Genomic DNA, 26004 nt, shown 5'->3' on the forward strand with positions numbered 1-26004 from the left:
AAGGAGTTCGGTGGCCTTAGCTTAATCCTGGTTTTAGTTGGAGATTAGATATCAATTTCAAGAGCTATTATTTGGGCCTAATACAAAGGTAAATGGATTCATTCCTAAATGAGGAACGGCTGACTATCATGCGAGCTGAAAAATAGTTCAACCTCCCACAGCTCAGCTACTGTAAATGGATGTATGTAAGGATTTGGAAATGGTTGCCATTCGGATCCTTCTGAGGGTAAGATGACTTTCAGCAACTGAATGATTTATGATGATGTTGATATTCACAGAGGCTATTCATCTGACCACAGTGGCTGATGGGTCTCTGTTTCCATGGCCATAAGCTGGTTACAGGCGCTGGAAATAGGTTCTTTGGTGAGAGCATTATCTTCCCTGCTGCGAAGGCATGAGGGTGAAGGGGGGGAAAGAAAACTACCTGTTTAAAATGGGTTATTGACTGCGTGTTATCTCTTCTACTGTAAAATCTTAGTGGGACAAAGCTTGGTAGTGCTTCTAAGGGCATGTGAGGCAGGGTCAATGCCAGAGTATTAACCTTACTTAGCAAATTGGTGATAAACATAATAGGTCTCTTGTTTCTGCAAGGAATTTTACAGCAGCTCCTGGTCATGCATTAGAACTGACTGCTCTCCCTTGCAGCCTCGCATTTTGACAGTGAGGAGAAGGGCTGTTTGCACCACGCATTTGTGCCCTTTTCTTTCAGTGCAGTTTTGAGGCCTAATTCTGGATGCTTGTGTTGATTGCAGGAGTTATAGTCAAGACAAGGGGCTGCAGGATTCAGCAGGGTAGCTCATTCACATCAGTGACTTAATCGTGGCTTTTGCAGTATTTGCTTGAGGTCTGTGATGATCTTAGACGTGCCTGAAATGAGGGCAATATGGGTGGTAGGTGAATGGTTGGACTAGATGACCTTAGAGGTCTTTTCCAACCTTAATGATTCTATGCTTCCATGATGATCTGTTCTGTAAGACTCACGCTCCTTTTAAAAGGAACACATCAGCCCTCCCAGCCACCTTTACCAGCCTGAGCAGGCAGTTTATTTAACAAACCTCTTAGTCACTCCAGGGGCAGGACTTGATTCCTATTTGCGGTTAATCCGATGTCCTGACAGCTCTCCGGGTCTGTAGAAAGGGGGCAGGAGAGGCACAAACAACTCATTCTGTAGGCTCCTTTGGGGAACACTGCCAGTGGTTGGGCCCATCGTTGGCTGCAGGGATCAGAGCACATCTCAGAGCTGCTGCAAGGTGCTCTGATTCATGCCAGACAGAAGGAAGGGACCTGAAAGGATCCAAAAGTTGCGTTGTGCTCTTTGTCCCTCTAAAACTGTCATGTCCTCTTTTTTTTTTCCTTGCACTTCTTGAAGCAATAGGAGCTGTTCAATAATAATCCCAGCACTCCCTTCCACTTCTGCACCCTAACCTTGTGAATGTCTTAACTTGTTTTAATCCACTGACTATTTACTCTGGCCATTCTGCTCATTAGCAGTAGCCTTCAAGTTCAAACTCACAGGTGAGCACCTTTCATCCTTAGCAGCAGCTCTGGTGCTGGCTGTGGAAACTCTCCCCCTCTCTTCAGTTTGTGCCAAGCAGAGAAGGGAGCTTCAGGAACAGGCACAGCTCTATTTATCTGGCCAAGTCCGAGCACTTTCCCAGGGAATTTATGAAATACTGAATGATCAATGGCATGAGCATGTGACTGCAAGTCACTGGATATCAAGCTATTTAAAAAAGCATCCACTGAAGAAAACAGTCTGAAAGACTATCTGGTGATAACACTCAGTTTAGAGAAGTGCCTTTCTTCTAGTGAATACTGAGTCATAAGGCAATATTGCAGCTTTCCTCAAGGTTCCTTTTCTGTTTGTAACCAATACGGGTAGTGCTTCACTAAGCAAGTGAAGTAAACATGTTCAGATGCAGCTTCAAATACCCATGGCCTATGGTCTCTTTTTTTCCTGGCTGCTTGACCCCAGCATCCCTGGGCTGCCCTGCTGAATCATCCTCCTGTGCACTTCCAGTTTCAGGTTCCCTGGTTTGGCAATCATGCCTTTCAGCACATGCAATGAAAGTTTTCTCAATTCAGAATGCGAGTTTGCAGGGTTGCCATTTCCTAGATGTGGATAAAACATTTAAGTCTTTGGGACTGAAGACATAGTGTCTTGGATTTCATCTGTCACCAACATAAAATACAGTTAAGCTTATTTTGAGAATTGATGGAGTAAGACTCGCTGTCACGTAGATGTCAGGTGGCACTTGTTTTCCATGTGCCTCTGTTTCCTGCTGGGCTGGCTTAGGGAGTAACGTGCCACTGAATGTCAAGAAATAACAAACTGTAGTGAATTATTCCTTGTCCATCCTTCTTTTCATTTCAAGGAGCTCATCCCTGAATTTCAATGACTATATGGATTTATCAGTTTTCACTAACAGGATCCTATTTTGTCTAGATCCTTCTTTATTTGGTGGTTACGAGATCATGTAAAGGAGGCTCCTTGAACTTTGTTAGCCATATTTATTTGGAATTACAGCTTTTCAGCAAATTCCCTTTGATACTTTGCCTGATTCTCTCACCAGCTGTTTCCCCCCCCAACCATTATATGGTTAATGGGCACAGATTCAGAACTGAAATGAGTGAAATGAGCACAGATGGTTATCTTTCTTGTATTCAGTTGAACAGAATGTATCCTTTAGTGTCATTTGATGCACAGTGCTTGGCAGTGGGAACCTTACCGAGAAATGCCAGCTCAGCTCTCATTCCTCTGGGAGGGCAGGCAGAGGAGCCTGTGGAGCTTGCTTTAGACCTCATCCCTTGCTTTGCTTTTGCTATGTGATGGCATGCAAGGTTTATATGGCTTTTCTGCTAACAGAAAATCCTGAACGTATTTGACATGGAATCTCCCTCCTTCTAACTATTCCATGTGCTGTTTGGTTTCTTTGGATCTGCAGGAACAGCCCAAGTGTTAGCCAAACTGTCTTGACATCTTCAAGAGAAGAACCTCTGTTCTAAGCCAGGGGAGACTTATACTTAAGAGTACAGTTCTTCCTTCCCACAGAACAGTGTTCACAAAGGTAGACGTTTTCTGACTGTGAGGTAGGATTCATATCTGCAGATTCTGGATCTGTCTGATGCTCCATCCTCTCTGGGAAAAAAATATCCCAATTGAACCAAATCTGAATTTATTTAATTAAAGTAATAGTTAACCACAACCAGACAAAACTCCCCAGAAACTTGAAATCACCTGTCTGTCTGAAACCCCTGGCTGAAACTGAATGAGTCTGGCAGAGACTTCCCAGACTATACTCAGCTCTGTAGCAGAAATCACGCCAGCTTCTTGAGCCTGACCCCTTTGACATCTCCACTGGTTTTCCATTTTTTAACAGCACAGAAGAAAGCAAACCCGACCTTGGTGAACCCTTGTAAGTAGTGTGTCAACAAAACAGGAAAAAAGGGAAAACCAGCCCCAATTCAGCACGAATCAGCAACCCTTCTGAAAGTGCTGTGTGCTAGCGGAGGGGTGATGATCTCATGCAAATCACTGCAGGCTCCAACAGGAACTTCTCCGTGCTGCTGCTGTGCTCTGGCTCTCAACAAGTTTCATTCTAACAAAGAATGACTTGGTTTTCCTCATTTGCTGACTTTCACTATTAGGCTGTGGGGCTTTGCCCTCATATTTGAGGGAAAGAGAAGCCCTGATGTTGTCTTCTTTGCTTGCCTTTCATGCTGAAACATTTGCAGCCTAATATCTTTTATTGGCAGCAACTGAAGTCAGATGCTTAAACCTCGTATGGAGACTGAAGATTTGCAGAGAGGGGTTGTACCCAACTGCCTCATGTACTTGCACATGTCTGAATGGCAGTAAGCCACAGACCCCAAATGTTTTTCCCTCTCTGTCTTCTGGTCTTCAGTAATTTAATCCCCTCTACTGCGTGGATGCTGGTAGGTCCTTTCAGAGACTCATATTAACCGGTCCCCCTTGAGCTTGAGATTTCTCTTCTGTGTTTTCCCAGGGCAGGTATGAAGGCTAGCTGCTCCCAGGTGCTGCCGGCACTGCTCAGCTTCCACTTCACATTCCCCAGATTCCATGCTGGTGTGTCTAGGCAGATATCTCTTGGCTGCTTAAATTGAAAAACAATAACATTCAAATGCATTGGGGTCAAACAGAAAGTCAAGCAACTGCTTTAGGCTTAGACTAAGATTACTAAGAGGGAGAGATTCTGTGAATAGTAGAGCTAGAAAGATTGGCCTTGAATGCAGTAGTGCAGGAGCAGAAACAGCTCTACAGAGAGACAAATAGTCTGAGCATGGATATGATGTGAAAATATGAGAAACAACTAGGTGAAACAATTTCCAGTAGTTTTAACTGCAGGGAATTGAAGAGCAGGACTAGCTGTAGCACATCCAAACTGCAAATATTCAGGAAGTTTTGCATTTGTGGTAGAGTTTTAAAGATTCTTGCCTACTTTGCTATTGTTTTTTTTTTCACTCTTTTACCAGTGAGTGTAGATGAGAAAGCAGAGCTGGAAATCACAATATTAAATTCTTCACTAACCACAAATTCTCTATGACCATAAAGAGAAAGGCAAAGTGATGTGAAGAAAAGAGGCCATTAGAGTTCATCTAATGACATGCATGTGTGAAGCAGTCAGGATGCTTGGTGTAGTAAGTGAAACCATGTTACTGTATAAGGAAAGATTTGGGTATAGTGACTGTTATATCTGAATGATCATGACATACAAGTACAGAAAACAATGATCTTTCCAGAGTTTGCGGAGAAGCAAATCCTTGCTTTATCTAGGCACAGCTGAACTTTGCAGACAAGTGCGCTAAGGCCACACCAGGTCAGCAGGGCTATAATTGTCTCTTACCAGAACAGTCAAAAGTTGCAGAGTTCACTCTCTGCTGGGTGAGTGACACCCAGAAATTCTTTCTAGACTTAAAAACAAGCAAAGAGACAAGTTTGAACCTGAACTTCAGTGTAATCATGCCACTTAGCTGCATAAACAAACATGGCACCAATTGGAAAATTCTTCATGAGGAGTCAGTTTTGACTGATGCGGACCAGAAGTTTTCAAAGTTAGGGTCGTGCTCCTGAGAAGAGCTAAAGGAAGAGAGGTCACAAGCCCGGAAAGGAGGTTACGGGCTGAAAAGCTTGGAAACTGCTGATCTTGATGAATGAATGGTCATGCCAATGGGGTCCCCCTAGAATATCTCTTTTCCATTCTTCTGCCTTGCAAGCAGTAACTGGAGTGAATTTTAAAGTTGGCAAGGCTAGCCTGTTTACAACATGCTGATGTATTTCTAAAAGCAGATCTCTGGAAATGAGCCTGAGATCAGGGAGATGAGAGTAAGGCAAGCTCTTGAGGGAAAGATATGGGACAAAGAGAAGGGGAGGAGAGGCAGGTCTGTGGGAAACAGGATCTGCAAAGAAAAAATAAGATTGAGTGGAAGAGATGGAGGCTTGTTAGGGTTGTAAGACAGCTTTATAGTCTAACTTGGAAGGTTAGTCTCACAATAAGTTTGAAAGACAAAGCCCCGGGTGCTGAGCGGCATACCTTCATGTGGAAGCTAACCTAATTTTTTTGATGGAATTAAAGTGTGTCCAGAGTAAGAAAGGTACAGCTGATGCATACACAGGAATAAGTACATCTTAGAGTCTCCAAATGGCTTTCTTTACTGTCCTTGCATTTCAAAAGCTACAAAGACAGGCTCTGAATTTACTTATATTAAAAGAAAACCACTGTTACTGGGAACTTCTACAGATTAGTTTATAATGAAAAAATTGGAAAATACAAGCAGACCAAAAAATTAGCATGGCTTACATTCTTAATTTTGTGTCTCATCATTATTAAAAAAAAACGAAAAAATTATTTTTTTTTTAGCAGAATTTGGTAGAAGTCTCCAAATGTTGAATATTGGTGATTCTTTTTGCCAGCAAAGCAGTAAATAGTGTTTTGTGGCAAAGATTTTCAGCCCAGCCAAGGACTGTGATGCTAGAAGAGCAAATTTCTTGGAAAGACCCACAGAATCTTTCAGTATCTAAAGGAGGGCTATAAGATAGAAGGGGACAGATTCTTTGAGAGGGTCTGTTCTGATAGGATAAGGGGAAATGGTTTCAGATTAAAAGAGGGGAGACTTAGATTGGCTATAAGGAAGAAGTTTTTTACAATAAGGGTGGTAAGGCACTCAAGGTCAGGCTGGACGGGCTCTGAGCACCTGATGGAGCTGTAGGTGTCCCTGTTCATTGCAGTGGAGTTGGACCAGATGGCAGGTCCCTCCCAACTCAAACAATTCTGTGAACCACACAGTGAGCATCAGACTGCTGTCACATGTCTTGTGCTGGGGTCTCAGCAGGCTGAGTCTCCTTGCAGCTGAGGTTTGTGGGAACCTGCTGAACTCTCCCCTGGGCATTGCAGAAAATAAACAGAGCACCTGCAAGTCATGTGGGCTTTTATAATACCAAATTAGTGTAAGGATAAGAGGAGTGTTGGCACTATGAAATGGGTATTTTCAACAATGTCTACAGCACCCTATTTGCTACCCAAGGGCATGGAGGATGAAAGCAATAGATTTGGAGCAATTAGGAGGGAGTATAGCAATCATGCAAGTTCAAGTCAGGGACGGGAAATAGGCCTGGAGGTTAGTAAGCCAGCACAGGTCATCATCACAAAGCAAACATCAGCTCTGTGTGGTGCAACACCTAGCTGAGGCTACGTGCTAGAAACAATGCAGAGGTAAAGTCAATAACATTGTGTGGTATTTATTTAGTAACGTTATGTTGAGAGGTATTAATGGACAGGGAGGTCTTTGCAGGGGTTGCCTGGGTGCTGTCTTTCAGGCTCTAAGATGGAGCTGGCCAGGCCTGCTCCCATGCGGAGCCAGGCAGTGCTGCAGGGACTAGGCCGCAGGGCAAGGCGGAGACCAGTTGCTCTGCTGCCCCAATTACTGCTCCAGGAACTAGAATACTGACCCACAGCCATAGGTGCTAGAGAGAGAGGAAGCCCGGAGGAGCTCAAGACCCTGAGAGCAAGGGAAGGCAGGCTGTCCTGAGCCTTAACCCTACTGCTGGGGTGGATTCTTGAGCAAGGAAACTCTTCTGCTGCTTGTTTTTAGCCAGAAAAAACTTTGTGAGCCTTTTTGTTATTAAACGAACATATGCCAAGACTGAACCTGTTTTGAATCCTGTACAGCTTCAGATAGCAACGAATCAGTCATTGTGAGTGATGCCTAATCTTCAGGCCTCCGTGTCAAAAGCCATGGACACTTTGCTCTTGAAGAAACCTGATTTTGCTGGATGCTCCAGACTGAATTTGTCGGTAAGACTTGTTTAAGACTTCTGTGTGCTTATCTCTCAAGTGCGGGAATAGTTTTAGTGAAGCCATAGCAATCATTCACATATAAAGTTACAGGCGTGCTTCAGACAAGACCAGATTGGTGCAGAACCAGCCCTTATCTCCTGTTCTGGTGATCCAGTCTGGACCAGTCCCTACAAGTTTCTCTTCAGAGTTTAAACTAAGCCTTTGGTTTGAGAAATGTGAGGTTTTATTTTCATAATTACCTTTAGTTTTGGAGCTGCCCTTGAGGCTATTTGGAATCCATTGAAATATGCTCAAGTCTAAATCAGAGGTTTCTGTATTTCATGTCAAAGGCACAAATATGAGGTTTCTGATACCTTCTGTTCAATGCTGTGCTCAGAATCTATCATTCCAGCTAGGGTGATTTTTAATTCACATCAAAGCATATGACTTTGGTTTCCAAAATATTTCCTCAAATACCTTTTCCTGTTTTCAGAATAACTTATGAGGAAAAACAGTATGGATATCATCATGATGCTCAAAATTGTCATAGTTTTAACATGTGACTAGTGACCATACAAAGTAAAGAAAGGGTTCAGGTTCATGTTACAGAACATTCATGTTCAGCTCATGCCTTGACTCCAGTGGTTGCTGGCTTTAGTACATTAGTAATCCAGTCCTACAGCTGGCCCAGTTCATCTCTCTATGTACGTTTAATCTCCAATGTATTTCTGGTAGTGAGTTTGTTTTCATGATGCTATCCATAACCATCTCAAGATACACGGCATCCTTTTTGCATGGGAAGTTTTCTAGAGAACGGACAGGAATTTTTGGTTCTTATATTCTTCATTCCTCCTATTACTGCTGATTATAGAGCTCATTTCTGTGATACCACCCTTAAACTGTTTGCAGGTTCATGTACCAGTTGTTGATGCATAACGTAAAGGTTCATTTATACCCCAGTGGAGCTCCTATGTACTGAAGGGAACTTTTCCTGGACAAAATATGTTTTCAGCCTATCCAAAATCTTGAAGTCTTCAGAAAAAGTCCTTAATGTGAAATTTAATGCTCCCACGTGAAAGCCAGGCATGATAAATATACCAGAGTAAAAGACATGGGGAAAAAAGCCCAAACAAACAGGGATTTTCTTGCTAAGGGCTATTGGGGAGTAGAGCTGTAGAAACAGAGAAATTTATTTAATGAAGAGCCTTTGGAGTATACATTTTCTATCTGTAGACAAAAGACAGTTTTTATATTTCAGTAGTAACAGAGTGTTTTCTAAGAAGCTGTGACCTTTGATATCATTATGTATGGATTTGTGTATGTGAATGCGACATACAAATTTATTAACAAGAAGCAAACAACCTAGGGCCTTTGAAGTTGGCAAGCTGATGCAAATTTCTGAGTCATCTCAGCCCAAAATAATATTTTGAATTTTTACAGTATTTTGGGATGCAGAGGGAACATCAGACATTTTATCTGACTGATACCATCAAGTGCCTCCCATTAAGTTTCCTAATGTATATCCTAGAGACAGCCAGATGCACACATATGTCTGGATACGAATGGCACTGAAATAAAGAGGGCCTTATTCAAATTTATCAGAGAGGTGAAAAGCTCAGCTAACTACAGCTATTGATCTGTAGCAGAATAAGGCTTCAATGAGTATTTTCAAGTTTCAGTTAGTTTGCATCATATTAACATCTCTCTTCTTCCTTGCTCTTCCCTTATGTTGTCTTTTCCTGGTTCATACATTCACTGCTACATACAGACTTCTGTATGGAACTGGGCAGATTCCTGGCAGACCCAAGCAAGGACAGTAATCTCAGCACAGAGCCCATTTGTGGAATGGTCTGGGTGGGGTCTAATGTGTTGTAGTTTCTGCTGAATTCTTATTCCCTTGTTCCCTAAGTCCTGCTAGCTGTTTCTGAGAGGTATTCTGGAACATGGCCTTTAATAATAGGGAATTGAAAAATGGCAGGAGAGTGCCTTCCGGTCCTGCATTCCTTCAAAGAGTACTTTAACAATGCATCGTACTTCTCGATGCTGCATAATACCTATTTCTGAATTCCAGCTGTAGCTCAGGCTTTATTCTTGGTCCTGCTGGAGTTGCTGGCATTGTTTCATCTGACATGAGGGGGTAGTATGTTCAAAGAGGAAAAAACACACAAAAATGTGTTTAAAGCATTTCCATCCAATCTGAACATGATTTTTCAAGATCTTGCAGAGCTGTCTGTAGCATAGGAAGCTACAATATTAATCGCACTTTACTAACAATGTACCAGAGCCCTGTAGCTCTCATATAATAAATGAATTGTAAATACCAGTCTCAGCACAAACAATTAACAGGATTTATATTGCATTCTGTCTATAAAGACTGAGTCAGTTCCCCCATGCTCTGAGCATGCTGAAATTCTCAGAGAAACTGCAGATGAGTGCAGTTATTATTACTGGATCTGAGTATTTTTTGTTGCTGATGATGTCATCATAAATGATAAAATGTATGAAATTTCATACCTTCGTGCCAGCGCATCCAAGCTTTACAAAGGCAGGCTGTGGCTGAGTAGTGCAGTTTTTAAAGTTTAGCACAGGTTAGAAGGATTATTTACATGAACATTAGTTTCTGTAGGGCAAAAAATTTACTGAGAAGCACCTCACTTTTGGTTTCCAGAAATCAGAAAGTGAAATTCTTGTATGTGTTTACAAGAATTGGAAGCAAAACCTCAGGAAGTCACATGATTTCCAGTAACATCCCATATATGGACATTTCGATATGAAAGCAATAAAAAAAACACTTGCTGTTACAAGTCTGAAGCAGACATGCATTATCTCTGTGTAGCCATGTTCCCATGTGTATGGCATTAGGTTCTTCCCCCTTTGTTCCAAGAAATTATACGGCAAGATATTTCAGAGAAGTCACAGTCCCAAACTGAATGTGCAGTGGGTGATACAGGGAGGAGTTTTCTTTGGAAGCTCAGAAGGACTGTATCCAGTAGAAAGAAAAGCACAGTCTCTTGTATACTTGTCTGTCAATAGCAAAGTAAATAACTCCCAGGTAAATGACTGTGTACTAGAGGGAAGAACTTTGAGGGACATGACTTAGCGGGCGTGGTGGTGATGGGCTGATGGTTGGACTACATGATCTTAGTGATTTTTTCCAGCCTTAATGATTCTATGATTTAACTTTATCTGAATAAGAAAAGTAGAATCCAAGAAAGGAAAGATCTACTGTTAGCTAAACTCATAGATGTGCATTTTCGACTTACTTTTCCTAAATGACTACAAGCCCTGCTTCTTTCATCTCCCATAGAGGATGGTATGGTTCAGAAGAGGTGTCTTGAAGTCATGTGTTTATGACCGTGTCATTGGATGTACGATGCAAACATATACTTCTTGTTGTTGTTGTTAACGTTGCCTGCATTGGTTGAGTTGTTCACCTCCAATAAAACAAGTTAACTCCATAGGTTTAGGGTACTCCTGGTGCCTCATCTGACTCTTCCAAGGCAGCTCTGAGTCAGATCTCTCTTTCCCCTCCTTATTCCTCAAATGTGTGTGCTCTCTTTCTTGCTGGACATCCATAAATGCAGCATGGAGAAAGTGTCTCTGTACCTATGGGTAACTTAGCTGACTCCCTGGGCTATGGTTAAAGGAGAATTCAGAAGTTTGGAACAGAATCATTGCCTCACATATGTTCCAAAAGTGCCGTATATTTTCCCTCCAGAGAAGGAAACTGAGCTGAATTGCAATAAAAGCAATTGTGGGATTTTTGGAAGACAGTAGATGGAATAAGGATAAATCAATGTGTTGCAAGTGGGTAGATCCTTTCTATGGGTACCATATGTTTTGAAATTCTCGCATTCTGGACAGCGACCAGTTAGTTTCTTTAGCCAGAGGCTGCCAGCTTCACCCCAAAGAGCAAGTAGTTCCTGCTGCTATTGAGCACAAAAAGTATCCTTAGCACCATAGAAACCCCTCTGTTGCTTATCATCCTAAATAGGATGCTTTTACAATGGAACATCTGCTAAGAGAACTGGAGCTCAGTGCTGCCCATACTCTGTTTTTCTGTAGACAGCTGCTTTGATATATTTTTATATGATGAAACCTGACCAAAATCTGTGTTCAAAGTGCAGATTTCCTCCAGACAAACCATGGGCTGGTGACTTCTGAGGAGGAGGGAGCCTGGTCTGTGTACAAGCATCAGCATTGACTGCAGAATGCAAAGTAACATCTGAAATATAAGGAAGACCAAAACAAGGTGTGATTAGGCCTTTCTGTTCCTATAATTAAGATACTTACATGGTCGAGCTCCTCCTTTCAAAACACACCCCTATGATGACTACCAAAACCACTCCTTCAGAGGTCTGCAGCCAATTACCCAGGTAATGAAGAAGGGCAGGGGGAAGGAGGAGGAAGATTAGCCACAGATAATAGAAAATATATGTCAGTGACCCTGTGACTATTCAGGGTGTTCACCTTTTATGATGTGGGAAGTGCATTTCCTTTGAGCACCAGGGACAATGCTGGCAGGTGTGAGATAACCGAATACTGTCTGTGTTCAAGGTATGATTTTGCTGTTTTATTCATTAAAGCATCCATTGTCAACCTGCCATAATCAAAAGTGCTGCCACGTTGATGTTCTTCCACATATATGCTAATTATTAATTGGATTTGGAGGTGGTCTTAACATAAGTTATGCTACATAATCTAACATGTAGTATATATTTTTATAATGTAAAATACAAGGATAACATTGACCAGGAAGTGGAGACGCTACAAAACTCTTTGCAGTGCATAGGAATGCGGCTCACAGTCATCTTTTGAAGATTACTACATTGGCAGTGGAAAAGGCTTATTTTCCTGTCAGTAGAGATGCTTCTCTGCTGTGACCTAAACTCACATTTTATATTGGCTCCTTTGTTCTTTCTAGAAAGAAAAATAAAATACTCTCTAGTGATCAGTACATCTTGAGTCTGTAACTCTGAGTCTTTCATGCTGGTTTCTAAGACATGTTGCTGGAGGACTTCCATGGTTCTTGTGACAACTATGTGTCAGCTTTAGGATTTCAATCTGCAGGCTGACATCCCTTACCCCAAAGAAGAGGCAAACCCTTCCAGAGGCACTCAGCAGTAGCTTCAGGATCAGTTCCCTCCTGCCTGATTCAGCACTGTTAATGCCAGTGGGAGTTTTACCCTGGATTTCACAAGGCTCCTAATCAGGCCTGAAGACTGTGGTCCTTTCTTTCCTCCATCTCTTTGTGCAGTTAATGCGCTTACACTTACGTAAGGTGTGTAAGAGGGGCTTCATGCCATGAGTGATGGGAGCTTTGCCCCAAAGCGCTGACAGCATGAGTTTAGATTTGGCACAGGGAGAGAAAGTTATAAACAAAGTGTGTCATGGCAGTGAGATCAAGGGTTGCTCTGGTTTGGTAGGTGAATATCCTGACGGCCACGCTGATTAAATAGAGTGAGTCACAGCTGTAGGCTGGGAGGAAGAAGTGGGGCAGCAGAAGGATGTGGCTGTGGAGAGACCTGGTGAGCAGAGATTAGGAGGGCAGTTCGTGCCCAGAGAATAGCTTGTCCACTGGTTTCATTGTTTCAGGCATTTAAAACAGACTGGGTTAATCACTAACAAAGATACCCAAGGGAACAGTGTTGTATCTCTTATCTTCCTGAGAGTTCGACTGTTTTGGTTCTATTTATTCTAGACAAAAGAGCTTATTTGTGATGTTTCATCTTTAGTCTGAATGTCTCTAATTTGGACATCCATTTAATTTGGAAGGTTTCCACCAGACACCAGTGAGTGAGACTGTCTGATTAAAGTCATGACTTATAACCAAACATCTTTCTCGCACCATGTTGCTGACCGCAGTTTGGTTATGAATTGTGAAAGAATGTTAAAATCCAGTGTATTTTTCTCTGTGTGTGCTCTGTTTATTTTTATTTTTAACATTTTGATTGGGCAATGAAAAATATTAGTGATGCTAGTTGCATGTCTTTAGGTACAAATTTGCCTTTCAGCTATTGCATGGGAGTGATTATTTGCTTTTAGAAACTCAGATCTGTGGATTTTTAGTTCATTTTTCTTAAGTCTCTGGAAAAATATGGCATTGCATAAAATCTGTATAAAAGGTAAAAGCAAGGCTAATATGGGGACAACAGCATCTTTTTGTGTCTCTGACTTCCAGAGAGCAATAGCAACAAGCTGAACAGAGGCTGAAAGAAGCAGCATTATTGAATCTCTTTCTCCTGAATTCCTTTCATCAGTCTGGTGACTGCATGTGTCCTGATGACACATTTCTGGGTCACATGTCCCCAAAAGATGGGCTATATGGAGACACACAGCATGGAAAGTATTCCGACCACAGACTAGTTATGTTGACAGGTTCCACGTGTGACGTACATTTCTATATTCCTCACATGGGCTTTATTAATAGCACAAGGGTGAGACAGAGAGAGACAGTTATTATTCTTTATGCAAATAAAACAACAGAAATAAATACTCTCTTGTTCCTTATCGTATTAAACCTGCAAATAGCTTATTCCCCTACAAGGCAGCTTAGGCTGGTACATGAGAGCACTGGAAAATGCAGAGCAGGCGCCGGGATCTGCCCACCCAAGCTGTGCACGAGAGGAGTGAAGGCACAGTCCAGAGCTGGAGGAAGAATAGGAGGCCCAGGTAATTACTTGAAAAGCCACTCTCAAGTACAACCAAGCTGAATGCTTGTTTTGGTTTTGGTCCAGTGGAAATGTTGCAATGGAAGAGTTGGATAGTTTTCTTCCTTGGCGACATGAGAGATGTTGCTGCTTTTCCCAGTCAGCGGTCTCCCATTCATTGGGATCAGGACTACCCTCTCTGCAGGACACTGCTGTGGTTAGGAGGTCAGAGGCAGAATGTTCTGTAAGTGTAAGCTGTCCTTATACAGATACTTCTCAGGCTCATTAGTCACTTCCACTGCAGTAATAGTTGTTTCAGCTAGCAGTAGTAGCAAACTGTCACCCTGGTGCAAAAGTTAAATAAACGGAGGTACAAAGCAGTGTTAGAGGTTGTGTATCCAGTCCTTTCTGTTAGTGTTTTCTTCCTGACACTGAAAAAAAAATCTGTCTGGGTGGGAAGGACTATTATTAGTTGTGTCTCTTCCATACTGATCACAACCAGTTCCTTTTATCTTCATCAGCGTGGAGAAGTATGGAAGGCTGTTGCAGTTTAGCAGAGGGTGGAGGTATTGCTCTCATGTGATGAGTATGAACTAAACCTGGAATTCCAAAACATGCAGAGTTTGGTCCTTGCTCTGAGCTCATCATTGATAACTATTTAAAGGGGTTGCGTTTTTACAGGTTCACTCTAAGAAATAAATACTTTTTGTACGTAACATTCAGAAAATTCCTCTGTGTTCTTAAGTTCAAATGATGAAAATAAATTATTAAAATGGTGTTTAAGTGCTAAGCAGGATGTGGCAATAGGGCTGTTTCATTTACATCTGCACTGTAAGCAAGGAATTCATCATAAATGTACCAGGCCAATGTGGTTTTCCACCATGCTTATGAGGATGATTTACCTCCTGTGCAATCAAAATAAAGGCACATTAGTGGCTAGGAATATTTACTAAGTCATGCAAGCTGACATGTTTTAGCTGTAAGGGAGAAATTGATTTTGAATTCTACTGATTTCCTTTCCTTTATGTCTCAGTTAAGCACACCACAAAATAATTTCATGAAAATTTCCTGCTGCTGTTACTCGTAATGGCTCAGAAACATCAGGATATCCTTGACGTGAAGCAGCCTTCTCCAAAGCATTTTGCATAGCTTAATTAGTGCAGCTCTTTCTTTCCCTGTGCCTTCTCTAAGGGATTTCTTCATGCCAGATGCTTCTAGGTATTGAGAATCAAAGCCAGAGGTCAACTGCTGAGCTGCTGATTGCTCAATCTGAATGTGAAGTAATGCAACGGCTCACACGAGCCCCCTTTCAAAGGAACTTCATCTTTCATGTATGTGGTGCTGCAGACAACCCCCTTTACCAAGTGAAACTTGATAGCCATGCGTGTCGATTCAGATTCAGGACTCCTCAAAGCCTCTATGTTTGTCTGCATTGTCTGTTTGCAGCAGCTTTCCCTTTATGAGATGCCCCATATACATGCCGTAGGACCCTGTCCTGGTTTTATCAGTATTCCATATCATGACATCATGCGACAGGCTGTTGGGTGCAGAGGCAGAAATAGCTGTGGAGTGGCAACCAGCAAGGCTGGGGTGTACTGCAGTATGTCAGGGAGGGGAACAGCCAGCTCTGGGATGCTGCTCAGTGGGCAGTGCAATCTCTGTTCCTGTAGCACTTCTGGAGGATTGCGAAGTGTAAAGGTATTCCTAGTCCTAAACTGGCAGGCTGATAAAAACAAACAAACAAACAAAAATACAGTCAATAGTAGATGATGCATCTTTTTGCTGTTAAGGAGAGACAACCCAACACCATCTACCCAACCCTCAGCACATCCTTTTTTTATCTAGTCTGGTTCCCGTCCACGTTTCACACGTGCTCTCCTGTTGAACTTCCTATAACAGCAGGAGGCATTTCTCAGATGCTGTGCATTCGGGGATTGCAAAGTCCTTCCTGGCTGTAACAAAGGGGAGAGATGTTGTATGGATTCTTGGTCAAGTCAAAGCAGGGAAGAAATTGTCCCATTGCCTTCATTTTAAATATACATGGGCAAATTGAGGTTTAGTCAAGGCAATGTTTTGACCTAACAATAAGGAAGTCACCTAGAAAACACTTAGGAAATAACCCAAGAAAATCTCCAAGTGCAGTAAAATAATAAAGTTCAAGTCTGAGCCTTCATCCTATGAGTTATCTGCAGGACCCCCGCTCACTTGTATGGCACACACTCAGCTGGATTGGTCACCGAGCGCTTTTTGGAACGAGTGATTTTAAAAATAGCCCTTTTGGTGAGTTTAGGCAGAGGAAAGGCAGTGGTTCCCCTGCTGCGTGTTTTGCCTTGGCTGGGCTCTGCATTGCTGTTTCGCGCGGTTCGTGATGTTACATGCAGAGTGGGTGAAGGCTGGGTGCGGTGCTGCCAGCGGTGCCAGGGCTGTGCCGCAGCTTGTCGGGAGGATTGTTGCCGTTCCTACCACTTCTCTCTCTATGGTCTTTCTGATACAACACGAGCATAATGGTTGTGTTATGTAATTCATTTAAGAGGGAAGACTTGCTCATAAAATTTATGGTCCCATTCTCCCTGAGACAACACAAGCAATGGGACCAGACAACGAGGACAAAAGCAAATGAGTTGAGAAAGCACTGAGATGCCATCACCCATCCTACAGTCACGGTATGATGCTTCAACCAAATCTCTGAGCTCGCCAAACTAGCTCTGAGCTCTGTAAAAAGCGTGGCCCCATGGCTGGGTGTGCCCAGGCTGCATGTGGATGGTGTGGCACTGCAGCAGGTGTGGAAGCATCCCTGGATCACAGCTCTACCTGCACACCCAGGTGCTGCAGGGCACTGTCTCAAGAGCCAATGAAAGGGCCTTCCCCCCAAAAAAAATAAATACCAGGCAAAGGGAATACTTATCTGTCAGGGCCTGCTATTGAAAAACGGATCTCTGTTCACGTAAGCAGGAAAAAGACATGGAGGCTTATTTGTATTTCTGCCCCTGAGCACAAAGGGGCCAGCAAGCAGGCGGCTCCCACCGATTGTGTGCTCCTCCTGTTTGGAGATGTAATCGGAGTCCGCATACTGTGCCACAGCCTTTCCTCATTGCCAGGGCTTGGGAGGGTGTGTGCGGGGGTAGAGACCTTCAGCATCAGGGCGGGGGAAGGCCCCAGCACAGCATCTCTCCCCATCTCCTGATGTGCAGCTTGGTGCAAGGAGGAGTACTGGTGGGGGCAGGTAGAAAACATTCACCATGTTCACTCAATCCCAACTCACCAGCTAGAGAAATATGCTGTCTGTAAACAGTGCAAATGAAACAGATGTTTCACTCTGCTGCTGCTAAGTTTATCAGCAGAGGCAATGTGCACTTCAGACCCCTAGGAAAATACACAGAAAATGTGTAAAGAAATAGAAGCTGAGGGTCCTCAGCTAACCCCCAGCTTTACCGCACCCCAGCTATCAGTGTTTGTGCTTTAGGTCATTGCTCCGGTTCATGTGACTGAAAGGTTGGGACTTTGTCAGTGTAACCACGAGGCCCAATCTTACCTGGGTTTCTACGTGTCCTAAGTGCTATCAGGATGGACTCTGTAAAGGTGAACACATAGCAGAAGGAGGCCATGAGAGCACTTGCTGATGTGGAGCAATGGGGCAAGGCTGTGCTGGATGTTGGGTAGGATGTGAGGCAGGGGCCTCTCCAGCTGGGATTGTCCCTGAATAGGCCATTGTCCTTTGCAAGGAGCAACAAGAAAACTCTGCCTCTTCTGAAGTGGCACTGAGCCAGTGCTGCCTCACACAGGGCTCAGCCTCCAGCCTGGAGGTCTCATGGCTTCAAAGTGCCTCACCCACGTCGCCTCAAGCTCCTGCTCTGGCATCCTGTTACACACAGGGCATTCTGACCGGCTGGATTTTGTTCCCTGCAAGTGAGTGGCTGGGAAGTAGGTGTGTTCCATGGAGCTTATAATAGAAAGCTTGCTTTGACCTCCGCAATAGAGATTAGCACCATTCCAGAATGATATAGTACGTGGTTTTTTTAAGGGTCCAAAGGTAATTCCTGTTTACAGAACTACTATCTGCAGAACTGAAAGAGCCTCACAGCATTCAAGCTAGGGCAGCGGCTGTCGGGCCACGGAGATCTCTTCCCTATGGCTTTTTTTTTTGTCCTGCTGAGGGAGAACTTGAAATGCCCTTCGGATGGCTGAGCTGGGCTCTTACTGTTGTGCAAAATCCCACTGCCTCCCTCTGAGCTGAGATAATGTGGAAATTCTTGCACCTACTCCAGCTCTCGTCCATGGGCTATCTCATCAAAGGTTGTTTGGAAACCATGCCAGGACTTCTTTGAGGCAGTTCTTTATGTATTGTGATCTCCCAAGTTTCTTTTAGAAACTGGCTGAGATCCACATAAATTTTGCTAATCCGTATGAAAAATTAGTCATTGACGGTAAAGATCCATTTGTAATATCCTTTGACTTCCTTCAGTTATTCAGCTCTGCAAAAGCAGTCTTAAACTCTTTGATCCATCTGCTAATCCCAGTTACATTCCCATGTCCATTGGCATATGGGCCCTGAGAACTGAACCTGTGGTTCTACACCCCCCAAACCTGCTTTGTCAAGAACCATAAGGTCTATTCTTATGTCTGTGAGGAGCTTGATGTAAGCCAGTCAGCTGAACCTTTCTGAGCCAGTGGAAAGTCAGAAGTAGCACTGTCCTGGAGTCTCCTGCCTAGCGTATTTACATGTGCAGTCTGAGAGAGAAAACACAACAAGGTCATAAACCCAACAGGGTAAATTCGTCATTTCACCGATAGCTGGATTTACCTGATTCTGCTGTGTTGTGACTTGCCTTCTAGCTTGCAACTTGTTCCTCTGAATTTTATTTGCTCCTTCTTGACTGATACCCTGTTCAAAATGTTGGTGTTTCTCCAAACTGCAGCACCTGATCTGAGCTGCATGTCTGAGTTATGCGCTGATCCATCTCGAGGGCCAAAAATGTTTTTAGAAAACTGGCCTTTTCTAAAAGAAAAGTGAGTTTTCTCATATAATTGTAGTCTGATACTCAATGGCCCATGGATGTCCCTCCTTGTGGGATGCATTAGCTCATTATTAACTATTGCCTTACAGAAAGATAGTCCAATTCATGCATGTCAAGGTATATGAACATAGAAATCCAGCACCTGGGATTAGCGATCTTAACAGCATTGGGCACTCTCTGAAGGAAAGTGAGGGACAGACTTGACACACACAAAGCTGTTTTATTTACTCCAGAAAGATCACGCTGCCGGTTGATGACACACCTTCCTTCCCCTGTCTACTTCTCATTTTCTCTGTATCTAGGCCCTCCGATCCCGGAAACTATTTACATCTCCCTTGCAAACCATGACTATCTTTTTCTCTCTCTCATTCTCTTTTTTGCACAATCCTTTTTGTGCATCTTGTCCCGTTGACCTTCACCCTCTCCCACCAATGCACAGAAGTGGTGATGGTGCAAATCGCCACTGCCTTTCTTGGTGCCTACGCTAACACAATCCAGCTGCTGTCTGGGATTTTCCAAGGGATCCTGCAGGTTTCAGGCCGATTGAGACATGTTTGGTGGTTCAGCCGGGTTTGCCACAAGGGGGGGTGAAGAACAGAACCCAGCTGTGGAAATTTACAGACTCTCTGCAGATCTCATGACTTCTTGCTAAATCTGAAAATTCTCTGTACAGGAACAATTTTGTTCCTAAAACATCTGCGCGGACTTTCATCTTTCTGTGGTTACCTGAATGTTGCATGGTCACCAGCATTTTTCCTATCGGTAACAGACAACAGTCCATCATTCACTGAAAGGGCAGAAGATAAGGAATTCATGAGTGAAGCCACTAGTTTCTGGTACAAAGAACTTCCACACAGATGGTGAATTAAAATATCTGTATATTCAATAAATTAGCAAACGGTGTGCCAACATTTGTGAAATATATGCACATTAAGAGTATGAGTGGGAGCAAATAAGGTTGGAAAGAATCTTTCTGCAGCTTCTGTTTTCAAACAGTGACTTGCAAAGAAGTCTATTTCTCTTAACTCTTTTTTAAAGGTAAATACGTGCAAATTTCTTTAAATCGTCCGAAGTGGATGATGGTTGTGACTGAGAGATAAGGAGGGATCTGTCTGTCTGACAAACTTCCCCTCTGTTTTCAGAGGGCTGGTATTTTCGGAAGTGGTGAAACACTGCTTGGTGCAAAATGCAGGGCACACTGTGAACTGGAGATCTGACAGCTTATGGGCCAAACAGAAGCTGTTGAAATGCAACATGCTTCAGGGCTCAGCTCTGTTTCCTGCACTAGAAATCTGCCCCAGTGGTGACTCTGTGTAAAGATCTCGGTCTCTGGCCCACAGGAGATCAGTGTAATGCTTACTACAAAGTCAATAGGAGTTTTCCATTAGTACGATCAGTTGTTTTTAGTCATCTTTATACTGGACCATATCATCTACCCATCAAAATTAATATTGTTTATTTAAAAAGTCGAGGGAGGAAGAGTGGAAGAAACCAAAGAAAAATACCCCAAGTCTGTCTTATGCCTCTGGTCAGGGCACAGAGTGAATCTGAAATAATGTAATTTCTGAACAAGCCATGGTTAGACATAGAAACAGCAAAAGAGATAACAGATAACCAACACAATCAGCTCAAGCACCACTGTAGGTAGCAGCCAGCAAAGCCTGCAAAGCTCACCCAGTGCATGGTGCAAGGCCCTGATGCTACCAGTAATGCCATGCAGTCCGGTTTTGCTTTAGTGTTATCAATAAGGCTTTGTGCAGATGAGCAACTTGCTCACACACAGCTGTACTACAGGAGTCCATGCAAACTCCATGCAGACCAGGAGACCTGCCTACTATTTAAGGCTGCTTTTAGGGCTAGGGATGAAGCAGTGAAATAAGAAGCTGTATGAATCCTATATGGTACTCAGTGTAGTCGCATCCATTTTCAGAGAACCATAGAATCGTTTGAGTCAGAAGAGACCCCTAAAGGCCAGCTGGTCCAACCCAATGAACAGGGACACCTACAGCTCCATCAGGTGCTCAGAGCCCATCCAGCCTGACCTTGGGTGTCTCCAGGGACAGGGCACCCACCACCTCTCTGGTGAAAGACATAATGAAATACTAATTCAAATGCTAACAAAACCATAGCAGTTTAGGGTGGGAGCAGGACATTTGCAGGTGGATAATTAGCTAACTCAATAAAAATTATCCCTGTTATGCACAGCCAAAATCTTTGTGCAGTACAGCATTTCAACATACTGAAAATCGATGTAATGAAAATTCTCTGTGTCTGTGCACAAAAGGGTAAAGAAGGTGATCCCAAAGACCCCAAGAAAATTTAAAAGAAACACGAGATCAAAAAGCAAAACCCACAGAGAAAAGCAAACGCATTAAAGGCAGCAAGACTGCAGTGCTGTAAGTCGTATGAAATGAATGCACTTCATCGTGCTGAACCGTTCGTGCTCAGACCATATATGTTCAGTTCTTGACAAAGTAATCTCTTTGCAAAGCTACATAATGCAGCAGAGTCAGCGAGGAACGAGTTATAAACAAAGAACCTATTCAGCTGTCAAAGCAATTTTCAGCTATATTAAAACAGAATAAGATGGGACGGATTCTGCAAAGCCTTCTGCTGCGTGCTGCCCCGTGAAGCCGGTGGCGTTGCATGTGTGTAGATTGTGCGGAACAAGGCAGTGCGTGCGTGCACAGGCAGGCGCCCACGCGAACACATGTACACACACGTGCACAGGATAATCGCCCACTGCCTTTCTGAGCTCATGTTGTAAATTGCAAAACACTTATTCAGATTGCATTTTCGCTCTGCACTTAGGGATGTCACCAAGTTCTGTCCATTCCGATGACGTGTTTTGTTTCCATAGAAACCCATGTACTTTGGAGTGGGAAAAGCAGAAGGAGACTGAGAAAAACAGAAAAATCACGCAAAATAAGGGATGTGTGTGGTATGAATAGATCATTTGGGCTGTGGGGCTTGTAACAAAGAGACTTGCCTCTTCAGCAGGGAGATGCCTTATTTATTTGTGACTTCAGAACATTTGCAGATGTTCAAATCTGTGCCAATTAAAAGAATGCACCATCCTATTTTTTCCATATACGCTAACCGCCATTAGATGAACTGAATCTGTATTAGAGAGGCCAGGCTTTCAACGTGCTTTCTGCTGACGCATGGCTTTTGCTGATTGCTATGTCTCTGGTGTCATTAGCAGGTGTTTCCTATCTTCATCCCCAAACTGGGGAAGGAGGCGGGGCCTGGGAAACTGCAGATTTCAACTAAGGTTCAATGAAATACCTGTCAAGTCTCCTATAAAAAAAAGCTGTGTATGATCTGTACCTCCCAAGGGGTGGGCAGGGAGAGGCATGCTGGAGCTACTCTACGATTCTTTCCTTCTTGAAACAGCCAACTTGCCATTGAATCATTTAATCACTAATTAAAAATCCTGGATAAAACAAGCTGTCTACAGTTTTCTGGCAAACATCCTGCTGACTTTGGTAGGGCCAAGATTTTACCCTTTCCTTGACTGCTGAGCTTGTTTGTTGTCACTTCTTTTCTTTAGCTGTTCTATGTCTTAATGCCAGATTTTTTTTCTCTCTTAATTATTCAGTTTCTTTTCTTAAGTATTCTCTCACTTCAGCTCCAGAAAATAGGGTCTTAAAGTGATGGACTCCAACAAGTAGTCCATGACCAGGCTAGCTGTGTTTTACCCACATCCTCTGCTGCGGTCTAGGAGAGGACAAGGAGTAGGTATGAGGGTAGTAAGCATTTCAGCGGCTAAAGACTTCCTCTAGTTGCTCTGTGTGGTCAGGCACATAGACCTGCAGGTCCCCGTTACCCGAGCTATGTGTTGCTTCTGGTGTCTGACCAGCTGGAAAAGGGTTGGACCTGGAGCATCCAGCCATTTGTCCACGGGTGGAATGCTGGGAGGAGAAGCAGAGTCTTATATATTAGAACGGTGTCAGTAATGTAATGAAATTCCTGTTGTGTTTCTGAATATTCTTCATGTATGTTTGTCATGTCTAACCCTTTGGTATTTACTAGTTGTATCTTCTGCAATTTTGCATTCAGAGTCTATATTAGAAGAGACCTATTCTGATTCTGCCTACCAACACATGTTGCCTGTAATGTTGACATGATTCAAGCCCATACTCATCAATTGATCTTTGTTCAGCCAAATCCATATCTGACACCCAGTACTGACTTGTAACAGTCTTGTTTGCTAAGTAAAGGAACATATGACTTCGCCGATCAGCTCTTACCTTGGTTGTTTTCCTTGGCTTTAAACTTTGAATTTTACAAGATGAATGCTCTGCTTCACTTCTTTGTATACAGACAGAAATAAACAGTTTGTAAACCATGTGCTTTGTAGGTAATAAATTTTTTTTCTCCTCCGGAGTCCATCAGAGGTGATGCTTACTATAAATGTAAGAGACCCCTTGAAGATCTTTAGGCTAGGATCTCAGAGGTCTGTTCCCTTGCACATTTTATTGTTAACATTTATTATTCTTTCTCAGAACTACGCAGAGGGCTTAGTATGAACTTCAGGGAAATCTCACATCACTTTATTTGCAAATGGGCTGCATGCAAGACTCAGCAAGATTTCATTCAGCCTTTTCTATAACATTGGTAGCAATTCTCTGGAGGCAGGATAAGCGAGGAAAATTCCATTTGGTTTTAATGTTCTTTATTAGTTAGTGTTTTGTTTTACTTGTTCCAGAGGCTGGATGTTATCTTTGATAGCATGTCAATGAGTATAGCCATGCTGAGTGCAAGAGAGAACAACAGAGCATCTCTTGCATGTGCTACTGCTGATTCATTGCGTGTACTTCCTGTGAGGTAACAAAATACCTCAATCGCAACAAAACTGCTGATTTTTAGATAGTAGCTATTGTGTAAATATTAGATATAATGTGACAAGCTTGAAGGCCAGATCTAGAAGGTAATGTTCAAGGGTGATGTAGGTGTGCAGAAAAATAATCTGGAAGCCATTGTAACTTCATGCATGAGTAAGGAGGATTTGCATGACTGTAAGCTCAGTATTGGGCTCTTCCTGTTATTCATGTTCAAAAATGAACAAGAAATGTGGAAAAAAAACAACAACAACCAAAACCCAGCTAATAAAAAATCTGTGCAGCCTTAGTGTACTATTTATCATCTTTTTGTACCAAAACAAAGTTGGTGATGTACTTTGCCTTGAACAAACATTGGTATTTTCCAGAGTCACCAATGTAGTGCTGGTTTGCATCCTGTCTGGTCTTGCTGTTTCTTGTCTTCCGTTCCCAGACTTTGGAATTTTTCACCTTAATTTTCCTCTTCTGCTTTTAATGAAAAAGAAAAATTAAGTTTATGATCAGAGCGTTCCCCCACACTAGAGGATTTTAAATTCCTAGATGAGAGTCAACAGGAAAAGATGATAGTATAATTTCCTTAGAAATTTTATAGTTGAAGCATTTATAGTAATAAAGCTTTGTTGCTGGAACCTTTGAATGCTGAGACTCTGGAAGAGGTATCTGAACCAGCAGGTTCTGAGGAGTATTTCCTAGAAAGAAACCCAGGAGGAGGAAGAGGAGCAGGGAGCACAAGCAATGTAATCATATAACTGGACATGTAATTTTCAGCAAAAGAATTTCCTTGTCACATTTAGTGTTTTTGTTTCTTATGACAAATTGTTTGTGTAGAAAGTGAAGTTCTTCAGTCTCTGTGCTGTTCCAAATCTTAAGCTTTTGGTTTTCTTGATGTGGCTATATTTTTGACATCACTTAGCGATGATGAGTCTATGTTCACTTGGCGTGATTGGTTAGCTCAGCCACGCTTAATGACTTTGACCTTATAAACTATATTTGACTCAGAAAAATCTCATCCTGTTGTTGGAAGGAGAGTCTGCCTCATTACCCAGTCTGTGAAATTTACTTCTAATCAAAAAAGTTTTGTCATGGTAGGATTCAACAAGGCTCAAGTGGTATGAGTTACTTATGCTTTGTCTGTTTTACTGGGCTGAATCCTGCACTTAGCCTGTCTTTGAGTGTGACAGCCATGAGCAAATTTTCAGTCACACGGCTTTACTCAAAAATAGCTGAAAATGGAAGATCCAGTGCATTCACAAATATTTTCTTATTCTTTCTGAAGAGCTTGTCATCTCTCCGCAGTTTTACGCTTCTTCCTTTTATTTCTTTTAGGGTTTGTGTTTTGGTTATGCCCACTCCGTTTCCAAAACTAATTTTTAATTTACAGTAAACTATCTGGAATATTGATGTATCTATATGGACTGATGCAGACATTCAGAGTTTTTGCTTTTTTTTACAGAGATTGTTCTCTCTTTCTAAGTAAGAGAACAGATCTGGATGCATAGGTCAGATGCATTCTTTGGAGCAGTCAATCGGTACAGTTGGACCAAGCTACCTTGTAGTATAATTCATGCTGTATGTGCCACTTGAGACTTATCTTGAATTCTTACTGGATGGTGGTTGCCTTGTTGTAACAATGGTGAGGTGTTTCCCTACTCCTAAGAGAATCTGAGGTGTACTCACTGATTGCTTGTTTTGCTAAAAAGTTAGAATTTTCAAAAAATCCATATCAACGGGTAGCTCCTTCTTCAAAAACCATTTCCCAGGGTGGAGATAACCCACTAGTACCTAGCAGATTAAAAGCAGTTGTGGTACAGTTTGTTTTGTATGAACACTCGTAGGTCAGCTGTTTGCAGGAGCTTCCCAGTGCAAACAAAACCTGTGAGCTACATGTCGCTTTTTAATTAGTTTTTGTTGTTGTTAAAGAATTGCCTGAGACAGCCCTGTTTTCTTTCAGTAGTGCTATAATTAATTTTGATTATAATGTAATCCTGATACAAAATGCAGCGTTGCACGTTGACAAATGAAGTATTTGGCACCAGTAGTGTTTACACTTACATTGTTGTTGAACTCCTGTGTGTGCTGGAAGGTAAGGTGATGTATTTCCTAGATTTCCAGATTATTCCTAAGAAAAGATACATCATGGAGCAGAAATTCAGAAACATTCTGTTTTAAAGGAGGCTCCAAGATCAACACGATTACACCA

General features: G+C 42.5%; 1 protein-coding gene and 2 long non-coding RNA genes across 3 annotated transcripts in view; 1 reads left to right on the forward strand and 2 right to left on the reverse strand.

The window, feature by feature from the left end:
- Positions 237-11407, reverse strand: LOC110404865. Its single transcript, XR_002442534.1, has 3 exons — positions 9810-11407; positions 1056-1284; positions 237-867 (listed from the first exon to the last, which is right to left on the reverse strand). It is a non-coding gene; the product is annotated as an uncharacterized LOC110404865 (long non-coding RNA).
- SLC6A6 (solute carrier family 6 member 6) overlaps positions 6976-26004 on the forward strand; it is a 112392-nt gene continuing 93363 nt past the window's right edge. Inside the window, exon 1 of the mRNA XM_021409616.1 lies at positions 6976-7313. Within this exon, the coding sequence (XP_021265291.1) occupies positions 7292-7313 (22 nt within the window). The 5' untranslated portion in view covers positions 6976-7291. The remainder of the gene's footprint in view (positions 7314-26004) is intronic.
- Positions 12578-26004, reverse strand: part of LOC110404863 — a 50453-nt gene continuing 37026 nt past the window's right edge. Inside the window, exon 2 of the long non-coding RNA XR_002442532.1 lies at positions 12578-15668. This is a non-coding gene — a long non-coding RNA (uncharacterized LOC110404863). The remainder of the gene's footprint in view (positions 15669-26004) is intronic.

This window comes from Numida meleagris, chromosome 11 (genome assembly GCF_002078875.1).
Source record: "Numida meleagris isolate 19003 breed g44 Domestic line chromosome 11, NumMel1.0, whole genome shotgun sequence".
Classification (NCBI taxonomy): domain Eukaryota; kingdom Metazoa; phylum Chordata; class Aves; order Galliformes; family Numididae; genus Numida; species Numida meleagris.